This window comes from Meriones unguiculatus, chromosome 1 (genome assembly GCF_030254825.1).
Source record: "Meriones unguiculatus strain TT.TT164.6M chromosome 1, Bangor_MerUng_6.1, whole genome shotgun sequence".
Lineage (NCBI taxonomy): Eukaryota > Metazoa > Chordata > Mammalia > Rodentia > Muridae > Meriones > Meriones unguiculatus.
In genome coordinates, this window is record NC_083349.1 from 119,002,213 (window position 1) to 119,021,574 (window position 19,362).

The window sequence follows — 19,362 nt, forward strand, 5'->3', positions numbered from 1 at the left end:
GAAGCCATGCTTCCCTCAGTGAGGTGCCTGCTTAGTGCGGTTTGAGTTGGGATGATCTCTCAGGTGAGACATTGGAGGATTAATCAGTTTTGAAGTTCTTAGGATTCTTTTTTTTTCTGTCTATTTCTCTTTTTTCTCCAGTTATTGTTGGCTCAGGTTCAGAAACACATTAGGAAATAGTTGCTGAATGAGAAGCACTGTCCATGGAATTGGAGTCTGATAAGTCGCCTGCATTTTAGGATTGGAAATGAAACATGGTGTGCCTTAATTTTATAAGGCTGCTCTAACACACAGCCACAATCTTGGTGGCATAGCACACGTTGATCTCAGTTGCAGGAGCTCAGAGGTTGACATGAGCATTCGTGGGCTAGTCAAGGTGTCGGCAGGGCTTTCTGGAGCTTTGTCTGACTTCTCTAGTCTGCCCAGATTTTCTGGCTTGTTACTCCTCCTGCAGGCAAAGCTGGCACTGTCCAGTTTTTCCAACATTGCTTCACTCTGAGCCTGCCACTTGTGTTTGCTTCTTCTCTTCGGGCCCACCAGGAAAGGCCAAGGTAATGTCTATGTGAGGATGATTGATTGATAACCTTACTTCTCTCTGCTGCCTAGCACAGAAGGTGTGCAGAAGGGATGGAAGACAGGTTTCAATTTACAGTAGTGTAGTTCTTCTTGACAACCCTTGGGCATATATCTGTACTGGTCTCAAAGGTGAAATATTGAGTGGTCATCATGTGCTGTTGATATTTATAATTTTATGATGTGTAATTATAAAATTAAATGTGGTTCCATGCCTATAACCTAGTATGTATGAGGCAGGGCAGGAGGATTGTGAATTTGAGGTCAGCCTTGGCTATATAGTAAGACTGTATCTCAAAAGAAAAGGGAAAATATGACTAATATGGTTATATAATTCAATAGTTTCATATGTCAGGTTTAAGGAACCATATGAAATACTTCTTTTATTAATAAAAAGGAAGAAAGGAAAAAGAAAGGAAAGAAAAAGAAAGAAAGAAGGAAAAAACCCAAAACCAAAAAACTGGAACATTTCAAGTTGTATGTTTCCTGTGAATATAGCCTAGAAAAAAAAAAAGAGTCGTATGTGTGATGAAAAGTACACCCTCTTAACAAGCTGGGAGCTTCGTGGGGACAGGGGCTCTGTTGGTTTTTATGTAAAGGTTTTAACAGTGTCCTGCCACTTGAAAGAATGTAGATGGTGTGGTTACAGCACCATGTGAGCAAGCCTCTGCTGGGAACTCTACACTCTTTTAGATAGTGGCAGGGAAACTCTTCGTCATCACCATCATTATTATTTTAATCATTAAGCAGTGCATGGATTCCTTTTACTATTTCTGTTGTCTGTTCTATTGTTACTGACAGTGGGTGTTTCCTGTTAATGTATCAAAACTTTATCTTTAGTTTTTATTATTATTTACTTACTGATTATTATTCATGTGTGTGTATTTTCATGTGCAAATGCATATGTGTGCTACAGCATGTCTGTGAAAGTCAGGGACAACTTTGTGGGGTCACTTCTCTTCTCCTACCTTTACCTAGGTTCTGGCAACCAAACTTAATCTAGGCTTGCGTGGCAAGTGTGTTAACCCATTGATTATCTTCCTGGCCCTGCCTTGACCCTGCTCTCCTTAAAGAGAAGTGATTGTGAGGTCTCTTATACAAGATGCTGCCAGATGTGTGGAACCTGATTTAACTTACAGAAAATGATTGCTTGGCTTCCACTATTAGCCAGCTTAGTTTTGCAGTGGCTGCATAGTGGTATCTTTTGCTCTCCACTGTTTGGTAGGCTCTTTGCCCTCTTAGTAACTGGCCTGTAGCTTGCTAATGGAGCATGGCAGACATGCGAGCCATTAATCACTTGCTGCTCACCTCATCTTACCTCTGAGGAGTTATGGCCATATGTCTTTTCCTATTGAGCATACCCAGCTGCTGCCATGTCTTTGGTTATGCCACATTGCACCTGGCATGGTATTGGTACTTTTGCATGTGTATCTGGGTGAAGCTGTCTGACTGTTGTGAATGCTTGTTAGGATTGATAAAGCCAGTGTTTGCAAACTGCAAATGCAAATTCAAGACATTCTTCATTTCTAAATTTCTGTATGAGTTTAGGTGCCTGAATACTTATCCTTTAGTTTTCCACCAGTGAAGGTGAAGTTCTAATTGAGAAACCATTAGGTTTCCTTTATAGATATAATGACAGCCACTTTAGCTTTCTGTGTAAAGGTGGCTGTGTCTGTATTTGTTTTCTTGTTCACATTTGTAATTTATTAATTCTGTTCTTGTCATTTTTAGGCTTTTACTGGTTGGTGGATGTGAAACTGCTGAACTGGGCATTTCCAAAGCTTCTAGCTGTGGCCTTTCTGCATGGAGAGTCCTTTCAGGCTCACCATATTATAAGCAAGTTACAAATGGTGGAGACAGGGTCACCGAGGTATGCATTGGTATAATTTGCTCAACTACTTTCTAATTAGTCTGAGACAAAGAAACCTTCTGTAAGATGTAACCAGAAAAGTGTGTCTCAAAAAAGGGAAATTAAGCAGTGGTGCTGTGATTTTAGTATTTTACTACATATGAAATATAGTAAAGTATACTGAACTTAACTTTGCTTCCCTTTTAGTAGTGGTATCGTCAGATATTAGAACAACCTTGGTCTGTGAGGTGGTCCAGCAGTTACATGTGTTTGCCTTGCAAGCCTGGCATCCTAGGGAGTCAGACCCAGAGCCCTTTTAAAGGTGGATGGTGAGAACTGATGACACAGAGTTATCCTCTGACCTCTTCTTGTACACGCTGGCTCACACACACTAATGTGTACTCATGTACAAATGCATACACACAAATAATATATAAAAATGAAAAAGAAAAAAAAAAGAAAACAACCTAGCTTAGCTATTGTCTTATTACTTGTATTTTCTCATTTAGACATTAACATGTAACAAACTATTTTTGTGCAAGTTGTCACAGATGGTCTCAGCCCACTTCCTTAACTGCCATAGCACACATACTTCCGTGTTTATGTGGGCTGTTTATCTACCTCTGTCTTCATTCTTTATCATATATTGTGCCTTTGTTTTTAGCTTTTCACCACTGACATAAATAACTAAGTTTATTTTGGCTAGTAGGTGCAGATATTTCAGCTGATGGTGTGACTTGGTTCTGCTATGGCTTCATAGCTCATGATGGGGTCAGATGATGTAAAAAAAAACATGAACTTATTATGATCTACCTTATTATGAGGTCTGCCAGGGTCTCCATGTCTCTTCAGGGTGGTGTGCTTCCAGTGGTCTGTCCTCTTAATATCTTCCAACACCGCTTTCTAGAGCTTGTCGCACCTCCCAATAGCACCACTGCTGATAACCATCCTTTTGGACCCCAGGGACCTTCCAGATCCAAAGCATAGCACTGTGTTAGTCTATAGCATTAGTGTGAACTAGGCTGTGTGTGAAAAAGCAGTCACACAAGCATATGGGAAGACCTAAAATGTCTGTGGCTTGCCACATCAAAATTCTTGTCCAAGTCTGCTGCTGATGTTGTGTCTTCTCTAGGCAGCTTCTTGTAATCTTGATGAAAGAGTCCATGGGAGATGACTTCTTGAGGCCTCACTGTCTCAATTGCTGACTTAGGAAGGACAGAGAGGAATTAAAGGTAGAAATTTCACAGACTTATCCCAGAAAGTGACATTGTTTTTGGTCATTTATCATACTAACCACATGACCCTTCCTAGCTCGAAAGAAGATTGGAAATAGTTTTCTGTGTGTCCAGAAATCTGAAATCAGTTAGGTGCTAGTGAATGCTAATTATGCCTATTATATTGGCCATATTATACTAATATGTGGCTTGGTTCTTTGGGTAAATTGTATAAAAGTACCACTCGATCAAGGTTATGTACCCGGCACTTAGTATATGCCTGTTACGTAGTGAGTCGGTGCATATGCTTAAAATGAGAGGTGAAACAAGAAAACTAAAGCACAATATCAGGAAATACATTAGGCTGCTCATTTTTGTAGTGTTTTTTGGCTTGTTATTTTTCTAAAAATATATTGATCTAAAAGTAATCTTCTAAAGTGGTGAATGGCTTGGTGTTGAAAAGATTCCCAAGGAAGTGCTTTTGAAAAGAAATCTTGGGCAGTTATAGTAGTCTTCCATTATTATTATTAGGATTGACCTACATTGAAATATGTAATTGTGATTTAATCCAGCAAAATAATACTTTTTAGAATGATACCAATTTACTGTTTTGTGTGGCACCTTAAATCAGCTGATATTTGCAGCTCACATTTCAGAGGACTGTTTTTTCTTTCCCTTATGATCCATCTACCTGCTTTCCCACTGGGCTGTTTTATCTCCAGAACCTAGAGAGAAGGCAGTTTATACTATCAGCTCCTTTTTTCAGCCCTGGAGTGTAACACATGGATCCTAACAACTGAAAACAGGAGGACAGCGCTTGGGTTCCTTATAACACTCCCGTGTTAGATTATCTCCATATCTGATTTATGACAATATAACTGTTACTCTTCTCTGCCCCAAACAAGAGTGAGGTAGATTCATTGTATAAGGTAGGTATTTCATTTCTTGTTTGTAGGAATGGACACATTATTAATTATTTGTAGGAATTTATTAGTTGTGTTTTGCTTTGGATTTTGTAACTTTTAATTTTATATGACTTAAATTAAGCAGATCTTAGAACAATCTTATCACTCATATTTGCCTAAAACAAATATGACACTTGTAGCTTATTTTCAGATGGTTCAATTGAAATATAAATTTTAAAGAAGCATTTGCAGATACAGAAAATATGGCACAGTGTAAGTAACTGATCAGCTCAAGTGAGCAATGTAGAGTTTCATCACATGATCCCTTTGTCTTTTCTGTAGCTTTTGTCCAACAAATGTGAGAAAAGGGAAGTATGTGAGTGTGGAGGATACAAGGAAAGAACTAGTGGGATAGCAGCATTGACAGTGTCCACCCCAAGAGGCTCTGCAGAGGACCTCTCTGAGTGCTACCACATAGCAGCAGACCTTTCTCCTGGGCTCTTTTGGGTTCTCGTGAGCTTCTACTTGGCTTCTTTCTGAGCACAGTACTGGAAAGCACTCTGCTGTGTACAGTCCTTCTGTCTCAAGCCCAAGGGGCTTTGATATTTGCTTCTTTTAGGAGAAAATTGCTTGCTACTGACAAAGTAAGTGAGGAAAAATACTGAATAGCAGATTGAATGCCCTGCCTTATGACTGACTTCTCGAAATGCTACAAATGCATTTTGATTCCATTAGTAGTTTTTAAATGCGTCTTGCAGGCAGTCTTACAATCCTTCTATGTAGCCTTTCCCACCTCAGATTAATTTGAGGTTGTAATGTTTGTCTCTTTGATCAGGGACTGGAAGCTGCACTTAGGGCTTCCTCTCTCAGTGCTTCCTCTCTCAGAAGGTTTCTGATGTGTTGATTGGAAAATTCTGATCACATGTGTATTCCAGTCTACCACAGGCTGGCAGGTTTTAAAAGAGACAATGCAAAATTCAATATATGCTTTGATCATGTTACCAGATGAATGCTAGTGTCCTATATGTGACATGGTTTTACTTATTCATTGCTAAACATTGAATTATTGCTTCAAGTATTAGCAATATGAAAATACTAAGGTAGCCATCTCCATAAATGAGTACAGTAAGCTATAACTTACTGTATAAGTAAGTTATAACTTATTTACTGTGCCCAGTTTCAATGAACAGAGAATAGGTATGGGCATTGGAGTCAGAAATCTGATACTGAAATTCCAGCCCCTTTCTTGCCACTTGTGTATTCAGGCCTTTCCCAGGATCCAATGAGGCAATCTGTGTGAAGATGATAAAACTCTTAAGATAATATACATGGTAATTATTGTTGTCTCCTTGGAGTTTTAAGATCAAAATTTAGAGAAATGTAAAAATGAACACAAGTCTGCTGTGTGTGGACCTTCTTTTGTTGCTGCTGCCCAGCACTGTGCCAGTGTGCAGATCTTCACTTGTGGCTGCCCAGTACTGTGCCAGTGTGCCTGGTCTTTGTCTCTTGCTGCTGCTGGCCAGCACTGTCTCTTGTGTCTTTCCCATTTCCCTTCCTGCTTGTTTTCCTTTCCATTTTTTTCACAGTGTCTCACACACGTCTCATCCTCCTGCCTCATTCTCCCAGGCACTGAGATTACAGACATGCTAATATTCTTTGCCACTAAATATTTCATTATTCTCTTTCTTTGCATTTTTTGGTCAGTCTTTATTTTTAGTTACTGAGTTTTAAATTTAAGGCAATTACAAAAAGTTTTCTATGTCCTTAAATTTTTGTTTAAGTGTCTTAAGTTCTACTTAAAGCATTATTTTTAGTTTACTTACGTTTCTTGGTTGTTTTCCCAGGAATAATGTACCCTTATTTACATTTGTGAATTTTTGCGTTTTGATTTTCTTTTAACTTTATAGAATTTGTTGAATTTAGTGTGGGTCTTCTGATTTTCTACAAGGTATTTATGAGCCTTTCTTCTGTTCATTGTAATGATATTGGAATGTTCTCCAAGATTCTGAGCCTAGTGGTCCCGTTTTGTCAGCACAGTAAAACTCGGGTGCTCAAGGGGTGGCTGTTGATGGCAAGGGCCCTGGCTCTGTTGACAGGGCTCACCACTAATCTCACAGCACCCCGCATTTCCTTCTTGTCTTAATCCATCTTTAGCACCACTGCTGGCAATTACACTTCGTTCGCTTAATGTTGTTCTTCCTTAGAAGCTGTATGTTTGTTAAATTGCTCCTTGAAAGCACAGTGAAGCTTCTGTCCTTTCCTTGCAGCCATTGTCTTGTTGACATGGATGCTCTTTCAGTGATTTCAAACTTTAGACCTGGTATTTCTGGATTGTATTTAGATGGGCCTTCAACTTCTTAGCTAGCTTGCTTCCCTTGGCTGTCCTCCTTGGGTGCTACAGTTCATTTCCCATTGTGTCCATTGCAGGAACAATGGAAACAACACACTGCAGTCAATAATTTTTCTCCTTTTATGTAAAGTTATTTTGAAAGTTATTATAATAACAATTATTATGGTTATTAGTATCTGTTTGCAAGCTAAACTAAATGTGTGGTTCTCATTTAGATTGTTTTCTTTTTCTGGTACTCTGTTGTTCTTTAAGGAGATATTGGGAGATTTTAGATAGGCCATCCCTGTTATTCTAAGTCCTTCAGGAGCTCTGGTAGTGTAATTGCTAATGTTATTGTACAGTGAGCCCTTTTGCTCTTGGATATATTTATACATACACATATGTGTGTGTGTCTGTAAGTTTATCTGCACCATATGTGAACATATCCATACCGTGGAGGCCAAAAGAGGGCATTATAACTCCTGGAACTGGAGTGACAAGTGGATTATGAACCACTGTGTGGATGCTGTGAACTGAAGCTGGGTCCTCTGCAATAGCAATAAATATTCTTTAGCTACTGATGCATTTCTCCCTCTCCATTGCTTTGAGACAGGCTGTCCTTCTTAGCTTAGACTGTCATGGTAATTACTAAGTAGTGTAGGATGGACTCAAACTCACAATAGTCCTGTGTATTCCTCATTATTATAGGTATGTGCCACCGAATTTAGCTTCCATTTTGTTTATCGCAATATTGGAGTAAAATTCATATAGTAAAAAATCAGTTATTTTAAAGTGTACAGTTTAGTGACCTGGGAAAGAATTGCTAGGTCATATAATAATTTTGTTTTAGTTTTGAAGATCTACCAAATGTTTCCACAGTGACTGTTTTATAATTCCTAAATCAGAACATGATGGCTCAAAATTCTTGACAGTTTCAATAACACCCTTTCCCTTTCAAAAATTATACTCATCTCTTTTCTTGTTTTACGTATTGGTTTCTAAATGTTATTTTTCCCTTTGTATCCTGAAGTTCCAAATGAATGAAGTTTCTATAGGAACTTTTAAATTTTTTCCTATTGATAGTAAGATAAGTGTCAACCTTAGCCTCAGCTGAGGACATGCTAAGATTCTAGTTTGCCTAAGCTGGGTTAGACCTGTCATTTGTCTACTGAAGAAAGTGTTTGGCTTTATCTTGTGAGCTCTTATCACTTTTTAGACCTTCCACTCTCCGCCCCTCACTCCCCGCCATTGCCACATCTGAATATCAGTAAGACCTTCGCCTCTTGTCGATTTTACTTATTTCTTTGTTTTGTTTTTGAGACATGGTCTCATAGAGATCTACCTCCCTCTGCCTCCTGAGTGCTGGGATTAAAGACTATATATTTATTATTTGTTAAGCTAATTTAATACTGGGATGCTTGGACCTTGGTAACTATGCTGAAACTACACTCGACTTTCTATTACTTTCTATGTAGTAAGAGGTCGGGTCTCACTCATTTAATGGTTATTTTCTTTACCGAGCTGCATCCTCAGCTCCACTGGTGGTTTCCTTAACTTTTATTAAAAATACATGATTTGTTGTGCTTTTTATTCCATGATAAAAGTATTTTAGATAATGAAAAAACATTTCATTAATTTTTCTTTATATGATGTATCTTAATTTTGTAGGTGCCAAAGACACTGGGATTATTAAAGCTGTTAAGTATCAAGTTTTATACTCGTCAGGGACAAGAACAGGTAATGTGAATTTGCTTAACTTTGTTTCTCAAACTCTTTCAGCAGAGTTCTTTCAAGGTTAAAGTTGAATGAAGCTTGGATTAGTCAGGCCTTTCATCCCTGTAACCAAATATATGAGACACAAGAGGGGCACACCAGCTCATAGATTCACAAGTTTGAATCCATCAGTGTGAAGGGAACTGGTGGAGTATGACTGTGGGGCAGCCATGAGACAGGGGAGTAGCTCAACCCTTGGTGGAGAAGGGGCAGAGTGGGGTTAGTGTCAGAAAGAGGTGCAGCGTGCTTCCTCCTGCCAGACCCACATTCCACAGTTCTGTTCCTCTTCCTGGCATGTAATTCTGAAATTGAATTTGTCTATAGAGTAGACCATTTAAGAAGTTGGAGCCCCTGTGAGCTAGTATTGTCTCGAATAGCCTCGAACTGTATGCTTCTCTGCCTGATCAAGTGGACAATCAAGGGAACCATCATAAACCTTGAACGATTTCTAGTTCTTCACCTTGGTATATGTAATAGTAGTAATTCTTAGAGCCATTTACTGAAAATTTGTGGCTTTTAGTAGATATTAATCCTAAAACAACAACAACAACAACAAAATAAAACCAGATAATGTATCTGGTTTTCTTGGAGGGCAGATGTAGAGTGAAGAAATCATTTTCCTAGATGCAGTCTGTCTATACCGATTTCTTCTGTAATCATGTGAAGGTTTTATTTTGATGCATAGAGATCTTTGTGTGTCATAAAATTAAGAACTTTCTTTTTAGGTATGAGGTTACTCAAAGCCCAGTAGGTAATGAGCCATTTGATCTGTGTTGGTAGAAGAATTATGGCTGCAAGACATAGGCCTTGGCAGTGCCAATGAATATAGGTGTTGACTCTTATAGGAGGCTCCATCTGCTTGGGACATCACAACATACTCTTCTCTGGGGAAGAGTCAAATGTCCTTATTTCTCTACTTCCTCAGTTTCGTATTAAACCATCAGGAAGAATGTAATGACAGTCCTGTTGCTACGGTAGTATCCAACATATTTTATGTTCTAATTATTTCTTTGCTATTGGCTTCAGCACAATCATGTATTCTGGATAGAGTGGCCATTCTGTGTGTGGATTTGAGTGGTAACAGTGCCCCTGTGACTAAGGCCTTTCATCTTTAATCCTCTGTATATTTATGCGGTTTTCTAGTTATTTCCTGGGGCTGTCTTCAGTTTGCAGACAAAGAAGCACATATAAGACTAAATGACTTGGCTTCTGTCTTGAGGTTTGTTTTTCCTAACGAGCTGTGTAGCCTGTGTTGGTGCTTGTAGCGCCATGCTAGTGGTCAGGGCTGCTGCTTTCCTTTTTCCTCTGTATTCTCCATGAGTTCTGTACCTTTTACAGGGTTCTTTTGTTGTTACTGAAGTCCTGCTGACTATACATAGTAGAGTGTAGACCTTTAGGATACTAAAGTAGTGTATACTATGTTCATCACCACGTCGGTGCTGAACATTGAACTGGGTAATGTGCAGGGTATATCCACAGTGTGATGGGGAAGACCCAGAGGCAAGGTGAGGCAGGGCATTAGCATGCAGTACTCCCAACTGAGGTACAGCCTAGGGAGCGTCTAGCCCTTTAGGCAAGGAAGTTCCCAGGCAGGAGGGGAGGCTGGGTGCTCAGGTCTCTGGGTCAAGTGTGGACAGTTATGAAGAGTGGCAGTGGTAGCATTTGAACACTGTTTGTTTCAGTAGCTAGAGAATCCACAGGCACTTGATTTTAGCTTTCCACGTTATTTCCATGTCCTTATATTTAGGATAGTATAGTTATTTGGAATAAGATTTAGAATTTGATCTATCTAGGGGCAGTATTTGGAATAAGACCTAACTAGGAGATTGATATTTTGATTCTTTTCTGGGCTGTCTCTGGCTTCCAGTTGATTTGATTTCTCAGAAAGAGAGGTGGGTTTCTATGGTTAGTATGAGAAGACCATTTCTCTTTATGGTCATGCCACCTGGGAACTCCAGTCATGTGTTGTTTCAGCCCGTGCTATAGTTTATTCTCATCAGGTGAAACTCACTCTTTTTCATTTTGTCCAGATCCTCTGTGATTGAGCAAAGCGGAGAGAAGCAAGCAATTAATTTCATTGTACTTTGATCCTGTATTGTGACATACTGTTCCCAAATCCTTAACTTATCTGGGCTTTGCAAAAAACACATTTTGAATTTAATATTCTAAACCTAGTGCTTTCTAGAAAATATCTGAATGTTATGTGTGTTATCTTCTTACCTAGACATTTCTATTTGTGGCCTGTAGATGTTTAGTTTTGTAATTTCAGAGCTGTTGGGCCTCAGGGAGAACCTAAGAATTTCTTCCTATCATGAACACAGTCTAACTAGCAGGTGATTTCACATGATCTCACAGGATAATGTCTGTTTTCTTGATGAAGAAGTTAAAGCCTCAAGGCAAGTGCCCTGTCCAGTACACTTAGCCAGACCTGACAGGTTCAAGTTTGTTCTTGCAAAAGTTTTGATAAGTGCTATTTTCTACTCTCTGGCTGTGGAGGAAACCCTTCTGGACAATGGAAGAAATAGAAAGCAAGGTCTGTTGTACTCAAGAGGAGGAAAGACCACAAGTATATTGTGTTCTGGAAGAATGACCCACTTTATCCCTTAACTTTGACACTAGTCATATCATCTTTTTTTTTTTTGTCATATCATCTTTTAAGATAAGATGTATTCTGAGGCAGGATTGTTAAGCCCTATCTTAGGCTACAGAGTAAGACTGTCTCAAAGATGAAAAATAAACAAAACCTTTCTTATAGCTATTAATTATTTAAAATGATCTTCCTTTTTTGTGTGTAACCATACAGCTGGTATTTGGTTATTTTTTTTTCTGTGTGTTTATCCTGTGTTTATCTTGTTGCACATTAAAGCTGTGACTGTCATATTATAGATACTCAGTTAATGTGTGGTGGTAGCTGTTACTGATGTCTTAATTCCTTCATTTCACAATAGTACCAATAATCAGTAGCTGAATTTTAATTCTTTTTGTTGGTATGTGTGTATGACGTATATGTAACATGTGTACATGAATGTGCATATTTGTGTGTGCACATGTTTCTGTGTGTGACTGTGTCTGTGCTCATTCCGTGTTCATATGTAGAGGTCAGAGGACAAGAGTAGGTGTCAGTCCTTGTCTTCTGCCTAATTTTAGGAAAGGGTCTGGGAGGGCAGGACCGGGAGGGGAGGAGGGAGGGGCTTATAGGGGAATACAAAGTGAATAAAGTGTAATTAATAAAATAAAATAAAAAAACCTTACAAATAAAAACATCGCATTGAAGCAAGACATTCTCCCCAAGCATGGTTGGATACCATAAAAAGCTAAAATGATACGCTCAGGATGCGAGGCTAAGCACTGCACTCAGGGTCAGCCGCTTTGGACCCAGAGAAGAGCATGTCTGATTGCATGCGGGTTGATGCCCCAGGTCCCGCCTCTGAGAAAAAGGTATCGGACGGGTCCGATGCTCTTTGGGTGGATGACACCTAAATGAACATCTGTACAAAGTCCCAATTTATTTCTAATATCAGAGATCAGACCTCTACTCTTGCCTGATGCGTCTAAAACAAAAAGGGGGAACTGTAGAGAGCTGCGGAATGCTATGCCTTAAAGATGGAGCTGGTTTCCGCCTTCCACCTTCCCGACGGTGAGTGCTCTCTGTCACGAACAACTCCACATTTGGCTAAGGCCGAGGATCTGGCTTGCTTCCATGTATGTGGACCTATCTGTATTGCCCCCGTGGCACGCCTGGGTTGGCTACCCAGAGGCTATTTAAGCTGTGGGCTGGCTTTCCTCGGGGTCCGAGGATTGTTCAATGTTCCTGAATAAACTGCATTGAAAAAAAAAAAATCGCATATAAAAAAATCAATGAATTGTTAACATGTATAAACTTTGGATCCATTTAATTTCAATGAGCATTTTACTATTAAAAAAAAAATAAAGTCCTGGTTTGAGAAAAATAAAAAAGGGTCTCTATGTTATTCACCACTGTGTAAGCCAGGTTACCTGGCCCATGAGCTTCAGAGACTCCAGTCTCTGCCTCCCAGCTTGCTGCAGGAGCTTGGGACTGCAGATGCATTCTACCATGCTAGGTGTGTAGGTGGATTCTGGTGTTCAGACTCAAGATCCTCATACTTATGTGGTAGGTATCTTTCTCCACTGAACCATCTCGCCAGCCTTCCACATTTATTTAAAAATCATGGTTTAATGTGCCTATATCTTATGGCTCTAAATAATCAGCTTTTCTTTGTGGAGTATGTGCCTTAATAATGTAATAGTAACTAGAATTAGTCATGTTTATGAGTAGACCTGGCTTGGAGATTCTTTTTTAAGACTTTTTTTTTTTTTTTTTTTTTTTTTGGTCTCAGGTTGTTAATCAGGCTACTGAGGATGGCCACTACTCAGTTTGAAAGATTTCTTTCTCCTTCCATCTCTCCCTCTTTCCCTCCTCCATCCCTACGTTTCTTCTCTGTTCTTTATCCTAAATTACACTGGACTAAAATATATAAACTTTAAAAAGCCTACTTGGAGTCAAATTAGGGTCTCATAGATGCTAGGCAAGGGTTGACTGCTTCAAATGTGGCGAGCTTCCTGAGGGCAGGGATTTGTACTCCTTCCTGGCATGCACTATTAAAGCTCACTATGCGATATTCAGTAAGCACTTGTGCAGTGTTGGAGGAGCTTCACTGAGACAATTACATTTTACTGACTTGATGCTTCTTTTTAAGAGTATGTAGAAATTCAGAACATTTTAAACGCCTTCACTGGCATTCAGTACTTTCATTTTAATATCGCTAGTGCAATTGAGAGGAATAGGTAATGGAAACTACTCATATATAGTGTTCCATATAGGTGATAAGCAACTGAAGAAAGCAAGCTAGTTTAAACTAATTTCAGTACAATACTCTATTTAACATCACAAAGGTCCCTTGTGTTAAGGAAGATTGAAAATTTATTATAGTATTTGAGTGAAGGTACAAGTTCTACTTTAAATATTTGATGCCAGTAGCAGAAGCCTTTAATTAGTACGTTTAATTGAGAAAAGATCCAATGGACATTTGAACTAGTGCTTTAATGTAAGCCGGAAGGTATTTGAAATTGTATCAAGCCAACATGTGGGTTCATGACTTTGTGAAATAGCTTTATTGAAATCTTATAGTTACCTTTTAGTGACTTGTTGGTTCTTACTGAAGTCACAGAATTTTACAGCTATCTCAGTTCCAACTATAGAAACAGTTCTCTCACCTTAAAAAAAAGACATACCCCTTAACTATCACTCCCAAGTGTGGGTTTATATTTCAAAGAACTTATCATCTATTAAAGTAGAACTATAAGATTGGGAAATTTTGATAAATGATCTGGGAATACTTTTCCAGTGCTTGCACATTTGGGTCTGTAGTAGAATGTAACGTGCAATACCATAAAGTAGACAAGAAACTTGCCAAAGCAACAGCATTGTTCCATATGCTGTAGCACAGCAGTCTCAATGTGAGATTGGCAGTCCTCTGTTGCTCATGATGACTTACAACATGCAAGCTTGCCAACTACCATTTTAATTCTGAAAGCTCTTTTTATCTGTGAATCTTCTGTGCTCAACACATGCACTCACTGTTCCTGTACAGGATGGAATCTTCAAGATGAGCCTTTCTCCAGACGGGAGCCTCCTTGCAGCAATTCACTTCTCAGGGAAGCTGAGCATCTGGGCCATTCCATCTCTGAAGCAACAAGGGGTCTGGAGTCAAGATGAGCAGGTGTGTCTGCCATTAGGGTCACTCTTGAGGTCGTGGTCTCACAATAGTAATTTGTTTTGTTGATGGTTTTCTGAACTCCACAGCTATTATTTATCCTCATCTTTCCAAACCCATCCTAGTTTTAAGTGAAATTATACCAACCACTGGTAAGGACAAATCATGGGCAGAATGGTTCTGTGTATCAATTTGAATTTGAAAAGTAGGGCACGCTACATACCAAATAGGTTCTGTTGAACTCTTTGTTCTTGATGCTTAAAAATAAAAGTAGAATGGAGATTGTAACATTTCAATAAACAAACAAACAAACAAACAAAATCTCGCCAGGTTTTAACAAGTATTTGGTTATAAGTGCTAAAAGGATTGTTATTCTTTGCAGAGTCTAGTAGCCTCTGCCATGTACTTTCTTAGAGTCTGAGGATGGTTGCATTTTGTTCCTACAGTGAACATGGAGAAAGATGGGCCATCTTTATCTTTTAGTATATTGAGATAACAAGTTTTAAGAGTTAGATGATTTTGTTCTTTAGTGACAGGTGCACTCAACCATTTTCATTTATGTTTATAATGGAAATATAAATTAAAGTTTTAATCTAAATGTGTAAGGGAAAAGTGGAGAGTCATGCATTATGGTAGAGTAGAAACTTATTATTATTGCTCTTCAAAATGTGTTTTTGGATGTATTTATTTGCTTTTATGTTATTTTTCTTTTAACTGTTTGTAGGGATATGTACTGTGTGCATGTTTGGTGCCCACAGAGGGTAGACGGGGGCATTTGGATTTCCTGTAGCTGGAGCTAAGAATGGTTATGAACCACCATGTAGGTGCTGGGAAGCAAATCCAGGTCCTCTGTGAGCATAACAAGTGATCTTTAAATGCTGAGCCCTCTCTCCAGCCCCTAATATTTTTATTTTTGTGATAGAGTTTTCCCTTTTAGTCTTAGAGGGCCTGGTAGAGACTGGATAGACCAGGCTGGACTTGAGCCTTCAGTGATTGCCTTACCTGTTTTCTGCTTGCTGGGATTGCAGGCATTGAGCCACCACCCTGACTCTTTTACCCATCCCTTCTGCCCATCCCTTCAGTTTAATGTGGAGTCCCCATGCCTACCACTCTCTCTTTCTCTCACTCCATGTAAAGAGATGCTCCTGAGCCTAAAACCCGGAGACACATGACAGGATACATTCCTTCTGTCTGTTCTGAAACCATAGCTAAGTAGAGTGCTTGCCCCTTACAGGGCTCAGTGCCTTAGCTGTGTGCTACACACAGCTCCTCCCCTAGGCTGCCGTGAACTGACTGCTGGTGGGAGTGACTGACAAACAGGACCTGTGCTCTCTGTTTCCTGAGGCACAATACCAAGTTTCTACTTTGCATTATTCAGATAGTACCCAAATGAAGCGTGTTTCCCATCTGCCTATATGTGGTAGTACAGTGTTCAGTTTCTTTCATTTGGGAGGCTCATGATCTCTCCATATTATCCTTTTAAATGGTGAAGTTTTTGAACAGTGAAGGCACCTCAGCTTTCTGTTTCCTTAAATTATGTTCTTTCACTTAATAGAAATATTGACTATCTTCTGAAGCACCCTAATAATCCTTCTAGAATCTCAAAGATATAGTGCATACACTATTAATGGTAAAATTGATTAATGTGCTTTTGATGTTTGTTGAGGTTCTGAAGGGCTTCCTTTACTTCTACTACTCCTTATGGCATGTGCTCATCATTAGGTGTGAGTAGAAGCTGTTTTGATTTTTAGTATTATTTATTAAATAGTTTTTTAAAAAATTGAAAACAGTATTTTTTCATATGCTATTTCTGATTATAATTTTTCTTTCCTTCAGCTTCTCCCAGATGTTACTTAGGTTTTAATAGTGAGTTTATTAAAACTTAAAATTGCTTAAAAACCTTGAAATCTGGGAATGAGTAAGTGTATTTATCTTTGTGACTTTAACTAGTTAAGTGAACTAATGGGGCAGGAAGGACCAGTTTTTCAGAATGGAAGACATATACAGAAGAGATGAGTTGAGGGTAGCAGTTTGTATCCATTAAGTGAGTCTTTAGACTACAGATACCCTGAGCATTTGTGATGGAGTGTGGTAGCTGCCGCCATGCCCTAGCTGTCGGAAATCTACTCCTATGGCTCCAACTTAGTGTTCCCAAACAGTCCTTAGGTTGAGCATGAGCCTTTAGTCTGTGAGTCAGAGGCATCCATACTCTTGTGGGTGTTGTGTCTATTAAGAGGCATCCATACTCTTGTCGGTGTTGTGGGTGTTGAGTTTACACGTTTACATGCCTGTTTCTTCTCACGTGTGTTGTGTCTATTAAGTTTGCATGTTTAATTAAATGCCTCTTTCTTCTCCATTGTCTGAAATTGTTCCCTTTGAGTACCTGAGTAAACCAGAAATAATAGGGTCTTGTGTTAACAAAACTGAAAACTGAGACCTGTTTGCTCTCATATTAGGCATTGTGCAGATTGTAGTGTCCTTTGCTGAAGGAACAGGATTTAGCCATAGTTACTGAGCCTAATCGTGCATAGTTGCCATCGCCTTAATGCTCAGTGACACTACATCCTCCCTTTGAAATTTAGTGCTCAGCCTGCAGAGACAGGTCACTTCAGACATCCAACTCACCCGAGACTACCATTGGCTTTAGCTTCACAAGAAATTTTGGCTCAAATTTGGAAACAGTGAGATTATTTATTTTCCTTAAAATCCCACTGCCAAAAATGCAAAACCCTCTGCTTTCCTGGCATGTCATTGAGTCTGGTCAGTGTGTGCTTTTGCTCCTTGGACTCTTGTCTACCTGCTTTTGCCTAGTCCTATCTACTGTGTGCTCTAGAGTGTCATACCATCACAGGCGCTTCCATGAGGCTTCACCTCTTCAGACACTTTGGATTTTCAGTGTATTTGTCTCTGACCTGTAGCGCTTGTGGCCATGAAGAGCCTGGGTGTAGTGTTCTGTAGTATTTATAAAATTTACTCACTGTTATTTGGTGAGCACTAACTGTTGTAATTTTTGCACCAAGTAAGCAGTAGGGATGACAGTTGGTTCTACCTCTCTGATTATGGTGTTCATGCTCTCTCCTTAGTCATGTAGGAAAACAAATACTTAAGAAAGAGATAGAAGAAAATCTCATTTATGAGACTAGTGAATGCCAGCACGCCCAGCATACTTCTTTGTTCACAATAATTGTCCTGTTCTTAATTTAGGAACATTCTGTTGTTTGAAAGATCAGACAGATTAAAAAGACCCAAATCACCCTTCCTGGTTATGCTGTTTTATAGCAGTTTATTATTTGATAATCTTAAAAGCTCGGAGACAAATGTTTCCTTGTAGATTGAACACTGATTTCCTCACTGCCTCTCGAATGTACTTCACTCTAATTGCTAGCCAGTATATACCAGGTTGCAGAGGAAATAATTAACAAAGTCCCTCTCTGGTATGAATGCCTTGCTTTGTTACAGAAATCTAGAGCACTCATGACTTTGCAAACTTTTCTATCAAGTTTTAACAAGTGACGTTCTCAGAATTGACCTGTGTCCTGGGAAGTGGTCACAGTATCTTGTGTGTTTTCTATTGGGGCTTTAGTATATGGAGTACTAAAATCTGGTACACTGTAGTGAATACCACGACGCGTAGCTTTAACTGTTGTGTAAAATGGGGTCTCTTGATCCTATAACCATGGCAACATCAACATAAAACCATGATGTTGAGTCTCTGCTGAGCTCTGCAGTAAGAAATACGGTAGGTGTCAGTATTCTTGGTGTTGGGGAGGAGAATTCTTGCAAATAAATTTTGTGCATTGTGGCTTGGTTTTTTTTACAGAGCAGTTTGGCTTATAACAACTCATTTTAGTAAAAAGTGTTTTTATTCTCACTTTAATATATCGAACATATACAAAAAGAAATTAACATGAAGTCACTAGATGTTGGAATCAAGATTCTATCCTTTTCTCAGAATATTGACTAACACTGTTTACATTTAGAAATACTGACATGTGTTTGAACAAATGAGGAGCTAGCATCTAAGACTAATGTACTTTGCAGCCTGTCTGGGTGGCACATGCTAATATGCAGTTCATTATGCAGACTCTTACAAATGTACAAATGTGTCAGCTATCAGGGAGGGCCATAATATTGCTAGTTGCCAGATGTATGAGCTTGTGTCTACAGAATCACTGGACTTCCTTTAAAGACGAATCCCAAGTTCTGACAAATACTTGGACAGCTGTATTTTTCTTATTTCTCTAGCGGTCTTCAAGTGAGTCTGGTCCAGTGGGCAAGACAGAGCTTTGCCTCCCTCTGTGGCTATGCTAGGAAGGAATGAACTACCAATGAATGAATTGGTTGTATGGCAGCATGTAAGACAGCCAGCATATAGTTGTCATCTGAGAGGAAAACAATGTTACTTCTGCCCTCCTTTACAGTTTCTTTACGAAAATGGTGGATTCAGTGCATTTGTGGTTTTCTTCCTGCAATTTGCTGTTTTATTAGTTTTCATAGTGTACTTTGAGTGATTGAGTATTTTCTCAGTGAAGACTAATGGTTAGAGATAGTTATGAGGGAGCCTCTTCTGATTTTCTTTATATCCAGTTCTGAGTTAAATACTTTTGCTTTCATTGTGAGTATGAAATGTCCATCTGGCTAGAAATCTTTGTGTTAAATTTGTTCATGTCTAGAAGAGAGTAAAATTGTTTCAATAATTTTCATTTTAAACATTTTCCATATGTTATGTTTATATCGTCACATCTTGTTTTTGGTCTTAATTTTTCTTTGAAGTTTTATTTCTTTCTGACCTATGCTTCTGCATAGCTATAGAAAGTAAAATAGAAACTTAAAGTTTCTGTTTTAATTTTATTTCTTTATGATACAGAGTAGGTGTTAGAATAATTTTGTTAAAGGTGAAGAACACGTGGGAAGATAGTAGCTTATGCGATTAATCTTGGCAGACCCCACAGCTGTCCCCCTATTTTCACTGAGCTGTGGGTAA

The 19,362-nt window shown here is 38.9% G+C and overlaps 1 protein-coding gene across 5 annotated transcripts in view; it reads left to right on the top strand.

The window, feature by feature from the left end:
• Nucleotides 1–19,362, top strand: part of Nbas (NBAS subunit of NRZ tethering complex) — a 307,505-nt gene that overhangs the window by 36,046 nt on the left and 252,097 nt on the right. For all 5 annotated transcript variants that reach the window (XM_060366017.1, XM_060366025.1, XM_060365995.1 and 2 more), the window contains 3 exons: nt 2,305–2,443; nt 8,539–8,607; nt 14,256–14,384. In XM_060366017.1, coding sequence (XP_060222000.1) covers nt 2,305–2,443; nt 8,539–8,607; nt 14,256–14,384 — 337 coding nt within the window. The remainder of the gene's footprint in view (nt 1–2,304; nt 2,444–8,538; nt 8,608–14,255; nt 14,385–19,362) is intronic.